Source organism: Lissotriton vulgaris, chromosome 4_1 (genome assembly GCF_964263255.1).
Source record: "Lissotriton vulgaris chromosome 4_1, aLisVul1.2, whole genome shotgun sequence".
Taxonomy (NCBI): domain Eukaryota; kingdom Metazoa; phylum Chordata; class Amphibia; order Caudata; family Salamandridae; genus Lissotriton; species Lissotriton vulgaris.
Window position 1 is genome coordinate 963,496,020 of NC_141691.1, and position 17,067 is coordinate 963,513,086.

Here is a 17,067-nt window from a genome sequence, read left to right on the forward strand (position 1 = left end):
TCCAACATCCAACTTTGGAGGCGGTTCATTGATGACATCCTCATACTCTGGAAATGGACCTCTATCTAGAGTTATTTAATTGGTTGAATACCTTGAACAACTACCTCACCTTTACCATCACTGCCTCTAACTCCAAGATAGCGTTCCTGGACTTGACTATCAGACTAGAGGGGGGTAAAATTGATACTACTATGTATCGTAAACCTACGGACCGAAACAGCCTACTCCTGTTCACGAGCCACCACCCCAGAGCCCTCAGGCTTAACCTTCCCTTTGGTCAATTTCTGCGAGTTAGGCGCAAATGCACCCATCTCAGAGATTACAAAAACGAGTCCAAAATCCTATCTCGTAACCTGAGAGAGAGAGGTTACCCAGCTAGAGAGGTCTATAAAGCACAAAAACGAGTACAGAACAACCACAGAGGGGCCCTCTTGGAGATCAATACCCCTACTCCACAAGACAAGGATCTGCTGACCTGTGTTACAACTTTCTCACCAGCCTCTACAGAAATCAAGAAAATAATAAAGAGACACTGGCAGATCCTCAACACAGGAGACCTCAACCTTGCAACCCCTAGGTTTGCCTTCAAAATGTCCAAAAATGTTAAAGACTTCTTGGTCCACACCAGGCCAAAACAAGCAGATACAGACAGACAAAACACACTCTGGCAACTTCCACCAGTGAAAGGTCACTACCCCTGCGGGTCTTGTAGTGTATGTCCTTTTACCAGTATCACTAAATCCATTCAACTAACAGAGACATTCCTGTGGGAACTTCGATGTCACACTAATTGCAATACCCCCAATTGCATCTACTTACTTAGATGCCCCTGTGACCTCCAATACGTGGGCATGACCACGCGCCCTATCAAGATCCGCATCGCGGAACACAGAAGCAACTTCCGCTGCAAGAAAACCAACACAAAGATGTGCAAGCACTTTGTAGACCTTAATCACACTGCTGACTCACTGAGATGGCTTATCTTAGAGACACCAAGTAACAAATCCAAACAGAACCTGTTCCAGAAGGAACAGAGGTGGATTCACAGGCTTTCTTCTGACAGGTGGGGTCTCAATGAGGACATTCCGTGGAGTGCACTGTAAGAACGACTACTATATCAACATACTATATAAACATAACACTAACCTTAGTGGTTTGCCCCCTTGGCCGTTTATGGTATAAGATATATGAAACATTGATTATACATTAGTTGTTACTCTTGTGAATTGTTTTATTCAACAAAGGATCTATCCATAAACCCACCCTCCATGTAACTGCATTGTGCTCATCGAAATTGGGTCCCTTCCAAGATGGCCCTCTTGGTAACTCCCATTCACACATGACCTCCTAGGAGAATTGACCACGCCCCCAACAAATCACTCATTAAGGTGCCTGCCCGTTGTCTCGGAGCTATCCGGATCCCGGTAGGATGGGTAGGCAGACGGCGCTGACCAAGGCAGCAGGAAGTAAGTGACTCCCCCTTTAGCCGCTTCTACCCCCGCGCTGATGCGACAATTTACACCGCGCTTAGCTCCCTAGCGCTTTAACATTGTGCCCCGGAGCTTAAATATGTCAGTTTTGCTACTCGCTTAACCTTTCACATAGGTCCTACACCGTGCTTAACTCCCTAGCCCTATGATATTGCGCCCCGTAGCTGGCCATTTCACATAACAATAACATGGCAATGCGTCCGCATTACCAACAACACTTGATAACTACAAAAGCATCGAGCTAAGACCGGCGTGTGCTATTACACCTGGCAAACCACCACAGAACACTTTGGCAGAGCTTCCAACTCGTCGGCATTTGAGCGCCTTCCATGCCGTCCGGGGATTGCTATGGGAAAGCGTTTAACTGGGCAATGTGTCCAACCCTGCAACGCGCTATTAAATAACGAGGACATTCCTCGAGCCCCATCATTTTATTTCCTTCAAATCGTTAACATGTACGATCTAGTTCATGGTATGTGGGCATTATAAAAGGATTTGATAACACTCGAATACGGGCACAATGAGGAGGAACTTTAATTGACCCATGTCCTCTGTTTAAGTTACTGTTGTTAGTATGATCACTACTAAGTGGTCGAAGGGACACAAAGACAGCCAAACATGATGGGCAGAGAGAGGTAGCCATAAAATGAACCCTCTTTAACATGGGGCTGCTAAGATCTGACTGTAACCTATGCAAGTTTAACCAGAGCTTATACCATTTGTTACTATGGGCTATAGTAGGGCTGGAGTCACAGCCGACCTACTTAATTTTCCCCACACCTCTGACACCATTAGGCGACTGTGTGATAAGATGACTACTGGAAATGATTCATACAGTTTGCTGTTGTGCTTGTTCCTCCTTTTTAGCCTTAAACCCCTATGGTTCTTTCCCCTTGAAGTAAAACCTACCGGGTACTGTTGACACCTAGACACTTTGACTATTAGGTGAGTAAACATGTTACCCTGTCCACAGGTTTTAGACGGAAGATGTTCTTTAATTGCTGCTGTTTTTAAATGTTACCTTTTGTTTTTAGTTAGTAGTGCGGTGCAAAGTAGCCATGTGATATGTAGTCAAATGCATACTGGTCACCAATGTTTCACTGGTATGTCACTACCTTTATGTCACTGCACCCATCACAGCACTGGGTGTTCACGGTCACCACAAGGCGTTTGTTGTAACGTAACCATGGTATTGATCTCTTTTGTCTCCATAGGCAAGAGCTGTCCCATACAGGTAGTACAACCTTTAAACTGACACTTAACTAGGTCATGTTTGTTTGAGGATAGATGTAAACCACTAGCTCCTGAAGAATCGCAGCCAGAGGGCTAAAGCGAGAAACATGTTGACCTCACGATAAAATCTGTAGCCCTGGATTGTCACGTGGAATCCTAATTTCCAGCGATCATAGGCTACCCACTGTTTTTAACTGTGACAGGGGACCACCAGAATAAATTGATCTCAGGTACCTCATGTCACATTTTAACTCACATACATACACTATCCGTTCCTTTCTGGCCCCTCACCCGCACTTCACCCGAGGCAGTTGGTAAAAAGATCTCCGCTAAAGAGCCCCTCTTTGAGGTGAGCCCGTGGGGCATTACACCACCTGCCCGACGAGGAGCAACCGTCAATGATGAAGCATGACACTCGCAAGGGTGTGTGAGGCCATTAATACCAACATATTGGATGCCCAGGGAAGCCCTCCACTGAGCACTACCTTCTCTCCCCTTGTGACCGTATCTTTACTTCCTATAACTCACTAGTCTATAGGAACAGCCTAGTCTGTCTTTGCCTTACATTGTCCCTTTGGGCTCCGACTGTGGCTGGACCTTCCATTCTGAGGTTTCCTGAATGGTAAACTGAGCCCTAGGATCTTGACGTGATCCGCCCTTTCCCCCTTTTTTGATACACAGTGTTTTCTGTAAGATCACGTAGTCTTTCTATACCTTTCAAGGTGTTTGATAATTCCTGCGACATGATACTGATTTGTGTTTGAATCTCGAGAATTTTTCTCATGACCTTAGGTGACTGAGTGTGATTATTCCTCCGTATGATTCGATCTTCACGTTTTCTGTTCCTGAGTTTCCGTTCGGACCCATGTCTCATTTTCTTCTTATTTCTCTCCTTTGGTCTGTTTTCTCCTCGGACCTTAATTGCTGAGTTGGAAGTTCTGTCTAGGCTTGGCGATCCACTGTTGTTGAAGTTGTTTGTATTTCGCGTTCTTTCGTCTTCATTCCTGGCCAGCGTACTTTCTGTTCCGCATAAAGCTCCTGGTTGATTTGGTCTGTTCCTGGAGGTCTCTAGATGGAGTGCTGATTTGTTCAGGTTCCTGTTGGTCCCTGGTTGGGGTACTAATTGTGGAGATAGCGTCGGATGAGACTGTGATGTTTTCTGACGGACTCTGGAGTTGTAAAGGCCTATTGACTCTTGATTGCATGACTTGAACAGGTTCCTGGCGGACCCAAGTTGCGGTGCTTATTATATTGGTGTAGTTGGGTGTGACCAGGTTGACTTCTGTGTTTCTCCGGTGTATTAGTGGCTTTGTGGCCTCTATGTTTCTTTTTAAGGATGCAAAAAAGTTGTCGAATTTTTCCAGGTCGTTGTTAGATGCTTGGATCATCACTATCCCAGTCTTGAAGATAGTAATGCAGAGGTCCGCTCTCAGGTTGGGTGATGCTTTTGTCATATATTTTGTACCATGAGGGATGTTAGTTGTGGATTTTATATAGAGCAACGTTGTAAAGGCAATGCACCATTTCGCCCTTTTTCTGATGAAGAATATCATATCTTTCGTGATGACTCCTTTGGCCATGCACACAGAAGTGTCACATATTAATGTGTCAGGGTTTTTCCTCATGATGTTATGCTTAAATGTTTTGGCTGCATTCTTAGAAAAATAGGTTGGGTATTTTATGATGTAGGCGTTCCCACTTATTAGTTTCAGGTAGTTTTTCTCCATATTTGTGGTTAATTAAATACCTTTTCTTCTTTTGTTGTGCTTTATATTTAATTGTGAGGACTTTTCAAGATGTCCGCCGTGATTGTATCACTTTTGTGCTGATGCCTTCCTCTGTTTCTGTAGTTTTAATCCTCTTTCACTTCCCATGGCTTGGTTTAGACCAAGGGATAAGCTCCTTTCTTTGTTTTTGTAGTTTTGGTCCTTTTCACTTTCCATAGATTTGTTTGGACCATGGGATTTGCTCCTTTCTCCTTGCCCCTGTTAGGAGTCCTCTTTTACTTTCTCCTGTTGTAGATGGTTTACACTCTTTATATGCCCACTTTCGTTATCTATGAGTTGTTTTCCGCCATTTTGGGATCTATTTTCAATTATTTTTGGTCCCTGGTCGTACTAGACAGAAGGAACTGCACTATGCTTATGTATTTCGACTGAGTGTCTGTTGCGGCCGCCATCTTAAGGTCAGGCACGCCACTTCGTGGTTTCACCTCGTCTACAGCGAAGCAACAATTCCTCAGTGATTCTCCAATGCATCATGTATCTTGAAGGCACATCATGGATCTTGTCTCTGGCCACTTCTGATGGATGCCTCTTGATATCGCCACGATCCCTCACCTCTGCTCACTACAGCCTCTCCTCTATTTCCATCATCGCCCTACGCCTCCGCGCTGTGCTGCGGACTTCATTCCATTCCGGTTCCTACTTTGCAGCCTCTCCAGCCGCCTCGTGTCCACCGAACCACGGTTCCAAGTTGGCGCGCTCTCCCGCCTCACTCCGTATCGCGAAGCTGGTCCGGCTCCACGTCGTTCCTCCACTCCTCCGCACCTCGGACCCCCAACTCGGTGATCTCGTCGCTGGACCTATGTCTCCGCATCAGTTGCTTCTCGCTGAGTTCCGGTAAGCCGCTTCGCCCCTGTGGCAGATTCCTGATCGTTTCAGTCGCCGCAGGGCTCTCACGCCTCACCATAACCCACCGTGCACGTGACTTATGAAAATCATGTATTCACAATGAATATAACAAGAAAGCCACAACGAGCACTTGAAACACTCCATTACACCATATTAAGAGCACGACGTGCCCTAAAATAAGCATGTGAATTCCACCATGAGAAATGTTATAAACACCAATTACCGGTTACAGTTATGAGCACCAATGAACAGTATAGCATAATCACCTCACGCTGATAAGGCATGAGAATGGATGAGTTGACGCCTGAAATGAGAGTGATTCTGCGCTAAGTATTGCCATTTTACAGTTTCTTTATTCGAAATCAAGCAAGTTTGAATGTGTACATATTTGTACCTTACCAAGTTCTTTTCTCCCCCTTCCCCTATTCTCCCATTTGGTTTGTATTTTGTGTGTATGTTTTTCATTTACAGGTACAATGAGACCTCTCAACACTTGAAGAATCAGGTTAAAATGTACCTATTCCTTCACTTATTCTTTATCACTTTCACTCCCTGGTCCTGAAAAAAGCTGTCTGACAAATTGTCGCCTATAGCTGAAACATGTCGACCATTTTAGCAGACCATTAAGTGCGCTAGAATTCATAACAAATTCCAGAGCTGCAGGAACTTACCTCTTTTTAACAATAACCCGATTCCAAATTTAATAAATTTTTCGTTCTTGGATATCTGGACTATTTTGTAAACCACTTATCACCAGCCTAATCACTTTTTTCCACGATCACTACTGCCTTAAAACTTAAGGTAAAACCTCCTGGTGGAGGGTGCACACAAATGACTTGACCCTGTGATTACGCACGCACGTGTGATACAAGCGGGTACACCTCATATACCGCTAACGAAAACAAACAAGAGAGAAACACACGTGTATGAGGGTCATTTTATTGGGAGACACCCAGTTGCCAACCTGCAGACCTGAGTTTTTCGCAGGACAAGTGATCCTTTCCCCCTTTTTGATGAAATACAATATTGTACTCCAGCAGGTGCCTCTTGCTTCTCCAGTGTCACACCCTGTTGTTTTGGAATCATACAGATTATTTTTAACAATGTGAAACAGGCCTGATAAATGTCAGTCCTAGGGGTCGATTACAATCTCGGTCGAAACGGAAGCTTTCCGACCGAGATGGTTGGTTTCACTATTGACCCCCTAAATACAATTTCGGTTGTCGGAAATGAAACTGGCCAGTCATTCCAGCTGGCCCGTAATTCATATGGATGCATTTTTATACTGTCCATATTATGATTAGGGTTCCCTGATTTCCGCTTTGTCTGATTTTTACAGATAAACGCAGACAGAAAACACTGTCTCCCCTGTCTGTATTTATTTTTGAAAGTTGAAAAATACAGATAATTTAGCTTCTTTTGAGTGATTCATCATGCTGAGATTAATCACTTTCAGGCCAGTAGCTGTACATAATGACAGGAAGCTACAAAACTCAATGATATGTCCTTTAATTACTGCATATCTCAACATGTATATGTGTTATTACACTATTTCTTTAATGTGGGTTTATTATGTTTATATTTTTTACTGTGTAATGTGCTAGAACCTGACAGGCATTTAAGTATGAGGCCACATTTATCTGTTAAATAAATGCAGAAATACACGAGTTATTACCTCATCTATTTAAACAACACAAATTAAATATGGATAAATACCAATCAGCTGGCCAAAAAATAAATATGGACAAATACAGACGGAAATGTTCAAATAATAAATACCATAAAACCGTGAGACCTAATTATGATGCACGATTTCCGGGGCATACTTTCCATGCCAGCTTCCGACATGGAAAGCCTGTTGGAAAGCGTGTTTGGGGGTCTCTAGCTGGGCCCCTTCTGTTGCGGCCTCCGGTTGGGGTCCAATGGGGCACTTTGATCCCAGCACTGTGTGGCAGGCACCTTGAGGTGCCTGCCACAAGGTGCCGGGAGGAACACGGCCTCCCATTTCTCTATGGGAGTTTGTGCAACAGCTGATTTATAGCCACAACACATGCTCTCATCCGGAAATGTAAGTATGTGACCGCACCATGTGTGGTTGCATCATAATTAGGCGGTCGGGACTGCCAACTAGAGGTCAGTCGGTCCATGTTTCCATGACAGTGTTGGGCGGACTCAAGGGGGCAGATAACGATGCTTACTCATGGCCCCCCCCTTTGCATCTGTACCACATTTGCAGAATTATTTTGCTCTTCTGTGCAATCACAAAGCATCCATAGAGGAATTACAGCCACGCTCTTGGTGGCTTTATTCTCACATGATGAATCTCTGAATTGGTAAAGTAGTTCTCTTCTAAAAGGTTTTACACCCAGTCTTCCCCAAAATAGAGGTGTTTCTTTTATGATGATGAGTGCTTTGGACAACCCTACCCCGAAATCTCTCCTCCTCCAGCACCAATAGGATGTGATCGCTCAGTCTCGCTAGTTCCATTGTTGGTTACATATTTCCCTAGGCTCTTGAAAACCTATGTATTTCGTTCCTTTTCAACCCTCATAACTGTAATGTAATTTAAAACAGTAACCAAAGGCCTTATATTAGAAGTGGCTCTGGAATTATGAGACTAAGAAGGGCCGATTGTACTCTTGAACGTCTAGTACAAGAATATTGTGGTACAGTAATACTGTGGACAAAATATCGAGGGACAAAATATTAAAGGGTAAATGCACAAAGGGACATATGCATTTGCCATTCTTAACTCCAAATAAATAAAGATATATGTATATGTATTTTGGTACACATAAGTTGAATTAGGTACAGAAAATCGTTACATACTTACCTTTTGATATTTTGTCCGTTGATTTTTTTATCAATGATATTAGTGTCCCACAATATTGTTATTCATGAGACACATAGGAAGGCCAAATTATGGAACACAATGCAAATTATGCAGCATAATGTAGTACATTCTGTGACAATACTTTTTTGCTTTTTTATCAAATATTAATGTTGTTCTCGCAAAATGTTTTGCCTCTCTAGTACCAGTATAACACATGGGTGATAAATTCAGGTGAGTAGTTAACGTTTGCCACAGAGCAACACCATGTGTAATTTGATTCTTCTAAACTAGCAAAACATTTATTTGTAAAAAAAATGTAAACTATGTAGCATAGGGTGGGTTGTTTGGTAAGTATAGTAAACCCATTATTGTATGGAAGAAGTGCCTTGGGACCCTCACGGGTGACAAGCAGCTCTCTACAGATCCACCCTACATTTACATTACATTCCAGTGACCCCCATCGATAAGTGATGGTTTGTTGTGTGATCCTTTTAGTCTGATAGTACTCACACTCTCACATTGACAGGAAAAAAGCATCAAAATCTTACCTCACCCTACTTAGAAAGTATGAACTCGCACAACCTGAGCGTGCTTTTCATCATTTGGATCATGTCCTCAAGCTGGTAGATAGAGAGAATGGAAACAAGAAGGCTATTTAGACATGACAACATGTATAACAGTTGACTTATTTTTCTCAAAAAATGCAAATAGTGGGCATTGCCAGTAAATGGTTGACCCCAAGGAATAGGAGCTTTTTTCTCTATTGATTAAAGCCAAGGCCAGCCAAATTCTTTGTCTAGTCTAGAAGTGAGGATAGAAAAAGCTAAATTTGCTCCTATTGTGAAAGGGAATTTTTAGCCCATAGATCCTTGCTCGCCCACAAATTGGATCAACCCCAGTGTATTTTGTTTTGCAGAAGAGGTTAGTCTTGTAGTCAGAAGGGTAATTGTTTAAAATAATCTATTTTTCCTTTAGGAGATAAATTCCACCTCTGTACATTTACACTATGCACTAAAACCAGTTTTGAAGTTAAGAAATCAGCTCTAGCTCTCTAAGGGTACCAGTGGATGAGAGACGGATTGAGTTGCTACACCATTCACTCCTTGTTAATAACGTAAAGAATTCCTTGATTTTCTGAGAATGGAGTATAGTTTCCATGGGAAGTTATTCGTGTGATATCATGTGGATGTACTTTGTTTGTGAAGATGGTATGGAAGAAACAGAATTTGAGAGAGAAGGCACATGAACATGATGGTATTGTATTTTAAAGAAAACTCACATGTTTCTCAGGTGAAAAGTTGGGGATCTGGAAGTCATCCCTGTATTCTGGTAGTGGTACTTCTTCAAGCAGATTGTCTGGATCCTGAAAATATAATATAAAAGATCAGCATTACCAAGACCGTTGTAAACAAATATAGACTGTCATGAGTCTTGAAGATGAAAGGCTGCACACCTCAAACAAATAAAAAACATATGTACAAGAAACAGCATACTATGTTCACTCCTATTTTGGCATTTCACATCCTTAGCACCTTGTACTCATCACCTAAAAGCCGAACATATGTGTGAGTGAAGTATTGCTTTTGTGAGTAATGGATCAAACATGCAGTAACAGTGAATAATAGTGATTTGGCAGTGTATACGTGTGCTGCTACCATACGTGCTCACTCTGCTCTTTACCTAAGAAATCTTGTATGGCTCTTTCAAAACAATACAGTTTCTACCTAATCTGATAAATACCATCCTGGCTCCCAAAGGGTTCGCCTACCATTGACAGATCACTCACCTCCACTACATTGTAAAGAAATCAAGAAAGAAATTACTGAGGGGTGTGGCCAAGCAGCCTTAGATGGGAGCCGCATTTTGAGCGAGCTACATGCCAGCTCCTAGAACCTTGCTGAATCCGAACCTTAGGTGACCTATTTTCAGTTGCAGGCACCAGTGCAGTGGCCCTATAATCACCCCCTTTGGCCCACCCGAACCTATCCAGGGAGCCCTGGATGGGAGAGCCAATTTCTGCAATCGACGACCTGTAGATGGGCCTGCCAGAGGCAAACACCACCTGGAGCTGTGAACCCACAGTGGCAAACCCTCTCTGTATCGACTCCTGGAGCGTGAGAGGAAGAGAAGACAGGCTCGTGGCTGAGGTGTGGCACATTGCTGCTTTCACTTCCAGGTGGTGGCCCGTAACAATGTTAGAGTGGAGGAGATGGACTGGTTACCACACATGGCTAGGACTGAAACTGCAGCCTGGTTGAGCCAACTATGGGGCAACCTTTTCTTGGATGCAAACATCCATGTGGTGCCCACTACACTTGTCCCCTTTGGCCAACCTAAGCCCATGTAGGGAGTCGGGGATGAGAGAAACTTATGAGGCAAACAACGACCTGCCGGGAGATGGACATTCCGCCAACAGACACAACCTGGAGCTACAATCTCACTGCAGCGACTTACCTCTACCTCTGCATTGACTCTTGACTCTCAATGGAGAGGATACAGCCAAATGGGAGGGGAGTGATAGGGACCACCTTTCATTTTAAGCAACCCCCCATGGGCTTGTGACAGCCCAGCTGATTTGGTGGCCCAGAGTAGAAAAGAGGGGGTGGGCAACATGAGAGAAATTGCCCACAGAATACTTCAGAACCTGCATCATGGATTGTGAGCTATCCTCCTACTTCATTCTGGAAAGGGTGCACAGGGCACTGGCCCTAAGGCCACAGCCAGGAAGACCGCCTAGAGGCATTACCATCAGTATACTATACCTTATGTACAGACTATATCCTGCGGCAGGCACAACAACGTCCATTGCACCAACGCTCTGACCCGATTACGCAGGTAAAGTGCAGCCCCTTCTTACATCTTTCTTAGAGGTTAAGTGAAAAGTTAGGGCTAAGGACATTCAATATATGCTGATGTACCCTGCCAAACTGAAAGTAATGTATCAGTGGAGAACCATTTTGTTTAAGAGTCCGGAAGAGCTCTGGGACTGAGCGGCGGAGAGGAAATAACTGCCCATATCAACTAAGGAGCCAATGACAATTTGGGAGGCCGAAGGGGGTCAACCATCCCACTCTAGGAGGAAACTCAGCAGACTGGTAGGAGGCCAACTGTGGTCACAACTGGAGGACAGACATAGGGCATCCTACTTAGAGAGCTCTGGTGATCATGGGGGAGGGGACGCTACCAGTGGATGATGAGATGTTATTCAGTGGTATAGAGTTTGGTCCCTTTCCTTCCTTTCTTCCATGTAGAGCTACAAGTTTATTCTCATTCACTGACAAAGAAGAGACGCATTGCATCTGTAAAAAGGGGCTGTCTTGGGGCAAATCACTCCCTGCTACACAAGACTATGGTGATTACTTTATTTTGATAGAGTACTATGTTGTATTGTATGTTGTTCCTATTCAGGTTGCTTGTTTTTGGGGCAACAGATGCTTCCTCTTTAGTTAGGTCACAATACTACGTCTCATGCAAGACATATTGCACAGGCCTTAGTCAAACGGGCTCTTTTTAGTCTTTATTTATTTACAGCACTATTAGAAAGTAGACATTGCACTTACTGCTTTTTGTGCGTGACAGCCCGTCTCTAATATACGTCTGGGGTGGGTGACAGCGACACTTTGTGCATTCAAGCAAGACCGCCACAACACATAAAGGATAGATGGATCTGAGTACCCATCTAAATATATCTGCATTCTGATGGTCTTGCTTGGGCGGGGTGGAAGGGAGGTTCTAACACGTCACTTGAATAGGCAGTGTCCTGTCTTCACAAAAAGGACAGATTATCCCTGATGGCCAGGACTGAGTTGAAAGGAGAACCTATGCACTTCAGAGGGCTGCTTTGAAGTCACACCCTCAGATCAAAGGCACTTTTGGGTATAAGTACTGGGTCTTTGACCCCCACCCCGAAAATCAGACACTTCTAGATCTTGAACTGAATCTATCAGAAGGACTGTTGTGGTGCTGAAATGACTCATTTTTAGACTGCAAGCTTGAAAGGCCTGCTTCTATCTTGCGTTGCCCTGCTGTCTCTGTCTTACCGCCAAGTGATCTCCAGGTGCTTGTGGCTTGCCTCCTGTTGCTTGAAACTCAGGGATATCAAAGTCCTTACCCCTGCTCCTGTGCCTTAACTTACTGAAAGTGGTCCGGTTAGAGGCTACACGCAGGTATCGAACGGGTGCCAGGCGTTGCGGGCGGTGTGCCATTTTTGCCTCCACCCCCCTCCCAAGACCTAGTAAATTGTAAAAAAAAATTGATACTTGTATAGCGCACTACTCACCCGCAAGGGTCTCAAGGCGCTTGTACGAATACCGCTGTGGAACCCATCCTGGCTTTCCCTGTGAGGCATCCACTCCTGGGCACCCCCAAGGTGGAGGCCAGGCATCCTTAGCGTTGTGGGGGCCGTTGTGGAGATTAAGCAAGCTATTGCCCGGAGTTGCAGAGTGGGACTCTATGATTGGAATAGGCACCGAGGCGAGAATGATCAGGTCCGTGGAATTTTGAGCCCAAGACCCACCGAGGCAGGGAATTGAACTCTGGTCCTGGGCTAGACCTCTGCATCAGGGTCTGCCGCTCTAACCATTGAGCCACACTTCTAGTGGATCTTTTATTTTTCAAACTATACAGGTTCCTCTGATTATGAGGTAATTTTCCCACAACTTGTTGGTTTGTTCATTTTGCACCTTTTTTTACACTGATTTTTACCTTTCACGTGGGGTGGGCCTTAGCGTGCCCATACAGCTGAGGTACACTCCCCATGGTCCTGACAAATGCCCAGTAAATCACACATCAAGGGCAGAAACATGTTGACCCCACTTTAAGTGGAAATAGCCAAACAATTAACTTGGTAGTTTCCTAAACACATTGCTTTTAATATGTCAGATTGGCCACAGAATAAAGTTTTTATGTGAGACACAATCTGGACATTTTTAAACCCTTTTCACATTTACATAATCTTCACAACTATCCAGCTCCGCAGTAATCCTGGCGTTGTAGCACACCGTGGAGGCATTCGGGTTTTCCCGGTGGGCCCGATGATGAAGCATGTCACCAACCAGGGTGGTGAGTGAGGGCTTCCTATACAAATATAATAAGACTTGCATACTCATCTTCTCTCCTTTTGTGCTTCTATACATTTATTGATTTACACTCTTTCATTGTTTGAAGCTTACTGGAAGTGGCCCAGATACTTGCAACATGGAATTTGGCGCATCTCTTGTCTGTGTGTAATAGAACCGGCGATCAACACTGTTGCTGGAGTTTAATTGCCACATCATATTTGAACCAGCACTTTGCCTCTAGAGATTAATGCATCGGACAGCGCATCTCCGCCACTGCAGCTTGGTGAGATTGAGGCATCCCTGCGACTGTGTGGCAGAATCTGGTGAGGCACATCACTCAACACCTCTCGACTCAAGCACCCATCTTCCGAACTGACACATCGCCATCACTACGTGGAACAGATCGACCCATCTCACTGTTTGTGACCAGGAAAGGTACTTTGATCACTTGGTCCTGCATGGGTCCTGTAGCTGGCCTGCCCTTCCACGCGGTCAGCCTGAACGTTGACCCGGTCCAGCACGATGTAAAGTAACTTTTTTAATGCTACTTGCTTCTAAGCGCTTCACTGCATGTATTCCTTTAACATTTAATATCTCAACATCTATACATTGGATTTTTGTCATTCTGGTCTTGTTTTGTTTATAATAGTGTTAGTATTTCTAAACCTGTATGGAGTCTTTTTGTGGAGTATTATTTCTGTTGGTGTGTGTTGCCTCTTTATATAAGCCTCACTGCTCTGTGCCAAGCTACCAGAGGGTGAACACAGGTTATCTTTTAGTGTGGATCTAGCTTACCCTGGCTAGGATTACCGCTTCTGCTTGGACCGGCTGCATTCTTTTGCCAACCAGACACCCAATTTCTAACACATGAGACCAATAGGAAAGCTGGGACAGGAATATGACCCCGTTGACATGCAAAATTAAGGGAAATATGGTGGGATAGATCTCCCCCCGATCATGATGGAGTATAGAGCCAGTCAAGTCAAGAATAACTTTATTTCAGCTCAGAGAACCATGAAAAGATTTACAAATTAATATGATTAAAATACAATATATCTAATCAACAAGAGAGACAGGGTCAGGACGTTACTCTTTTACCCTTGGGATAATCATTTTCAACAACAAAAGAGAAACAATGAAAGATGCATAACAGAGACAGATAAAAGGTTTTAAATACTTATATCCCAAATAATTAGTGCGAAATGGTGGTGGAAAAGACTATGACACAGAAAAGAACCCTCATCTACCAACAAAGTTGGCGATTGGTTTCATCATTGGGTTCTGTCCGGTCAGAGAAGGCATAGTGAATGTGCCTAAAGAAAAAAGTGCCAGTGAAGTTAAAAGGAAGCCAACAATTCTCTATACCAATTTTAATAGAGGACCGGGGGGACCCAGCCACGAAACTTAAGCAGACTCCCTTTACCGGGTAAGCAACAGGGTTAGGCTGTATGGGGAGTTTCTCCTGCCCACTGTTCCAGCCATTTTAGCAGTTCCAGCCATTCCATTGATTAACTGGAGGTTGCCTACTAGGAAGAAGCTGTTGTACCGGGTACATGCCCAACGGAGACGGTAGGGCTGCAGGGCACTGAGATAAGTTTGGGATCTGTAAATAGGGAGACATCTGGCAGACATACCATATGATGTTCTATGACCAACTTGAAGCTAAAGAGGATTTACAGAGATCCCAGTTGTTTATTTACCTACTGTGCGGACATGCACTGGTTAGGCACACAGGCCACATAACAGCGCTCACAAGAGTACAGTCCATTAGAAATCTGACTCATGATGTTAGCTATTGGTAGGAAAGGCAGATCTTGCTTATACAGAATTCTGGTGCTAAATGTCCCAGACCGGCTAAACAAATTGCAGGAAAGATATGAGTCAGACCTGCAGCCCTTGGATGATGATAAATGGATTAAGGTAAACAATGGCAGCCGAAAATGGGTAATATTGCCTCACCTGAGATTAGACCAGGTTAAAGAATATATTAAACCCCTGAGAGGCTATGAAGGATGGGGTGGGACAGCTGCCCTGAATATTTTCGTTATGGACAGGCCAGAAGCTCCTTCATGCATGTGATGTGGAAATGCCAGGTGATTCAGGTGTATTGGATCCTGCTATAGCCTAACCTACAAAGGGTATGCCAATTTCTGATAGAACACAATCCCACGTTGGCTATCATGGAAGTATTTCTGGGATGGGATGGGTAAGGGGACAAAAACTGATGATTGGGACCGGTTGTGTTTTGCTAAACGTCACAAAGCAGGCCCTTGGAGATGCTGGCCCCCACAATCTCAAAGTAGCCAAGAGGGATGGTATAACTGCTCGTTAGCTGCGGAAGCAGTGTACAGATCCAGAGGGTAACCACAAAAGTATGATAGAATCTGGGCACAGTGGAAAGTACAGCACAAAACACCCAGAGCTGGCCACCCATAGGAAGTTCTTGGTGGAAAGTGCACAGTTGTCCATGGCACATATCCATCTATAGTGAACCGGATTGGTAGCAGCAGACTTAACTGACGTCTACTTCATGGTATTCCAGAACTAAATGGGATATTGTGCAAGGGGGGAATGGGATGGAGTGCTATGGAGTGATACAGTAGTGTGATCTTAAATGTGTTGAAAACTCAATATTTTTTTTAAAAAAAAATAAAGAAATTACTATCCAGCTACAGGAAAACTCAACAAGAATTTCCTCTTGTGCAATAACTGCTCTTGAACCAGTGTGAAATTGCAGCAATGAAACTCAACCAATCTCTTCACTTTGCTGTCAAAGCTGAACCTGCAGTTGTGCCAGCTGGACTTTTCCCCAACTTTTAATATTATTGACTGAAGTCCTACAACCTATCATGGGATTTTCAGGCTGTCAGAAATCCCTCAATACGGTGAGCTGTATGGCTACCAGGTCAGTGGAGTACATGCTTCCACTGCCCAGCCCAAATGGAGTTCATTATTTGATGGGCTGGCCCATCTATCAACACTCCAATATTTCTGAAGTTCAGATTATACAAATATCTATGCAAACATACATGCAATACCAGTGTAAAATGTTAGAGTAACTAGCTAGAGCTGGGACTGCTGTTGGTGCTGTTGCATTTCTCTAAGCTATTCATCTAATCTGAGCCTTTCTTTGTCTTGCTTTTGTTAGCCACTGATCATCTTAATCACCATTGTCATACCCCCAGCCAATGAGCAGAGACCTTCACATATATTAGCTTGCATGATTTTACAATAGGTCTCGAATTTGCAAGGGTTAGAGCTATAGACGTAAATGGCAATTTCTTTTACTTATGTTTTTTGGTTTGGAGTGTAGTGGATGTGTGTGGTGTCCAGTGGAATTATGTTGGTTGTATTCAAGTTGTTAGTTTTGAAATTGTGTGGGGTGGAAGTGTGTGGTGTATTTGTGTAGTGGAATTGTGGTGTATTGTGAATAGATAGGGGTGAGAGCTGCACAAAATAGATAGAAATGGATGATAGTTAGAGAGGGATAGGTAGTTTGTGCAGGAAATGGTGATTGAATTTGAGAGAGAAGAGCAGAAAGAGTATGTGAGAAAGAAGGGGAGAGCAGGCCACAGATGCATAAAAGGGAGCACATGTGTATGCGGAAAACACCTGAAGAATAAGAGGAGAGTGTGGGTTTGAGCAACAGAAATTTGAGATAGAGGAGCAGAAAGTGTATGTGAGAAAGAAGGGGAGAGGAGGCCATAGATGCATAAAGTGGGGGCACATATGTATACAGGAAAGTAAAACACTTAAAGAATAAGAGGAGAGTGTGGGTTTGAGTGACAGAAATTTGTGAAAAGGCATGGTATGGAAAC

The 17,067-nt window shown here is 43.8% G+C and overlaps 1 protein-coding gene across 1 annotated transcript in view; it reads right to left on the minus strand.

Annotated features, from left to right (window-relative positions):
• Positions 1–8,743: 8,743 nt before the first annotated feature.
• The window catches only part of LOC147722759 (maestro heat-like repeat-containing protein family member 1), a 104,780-nt gene continuing 96,456 nt past the window's right edge, over positions 8,744–17,067 (minus strand). The window contains exons 21-22 of the mRNA XM_086966889.1: positions 9,469–9,552; positions 8,744–8,809 (exon numbers count right to left, since the gene is read on the minus strand). Coding sequence (XP_086823015.1) covers positions 8,744–8,809; positions 9,469–9,552 — 150 coding nt within the window. The remainder of the gene's footprint in view (positions 8,810–9,468; positions 9,553–17,067) is intronic.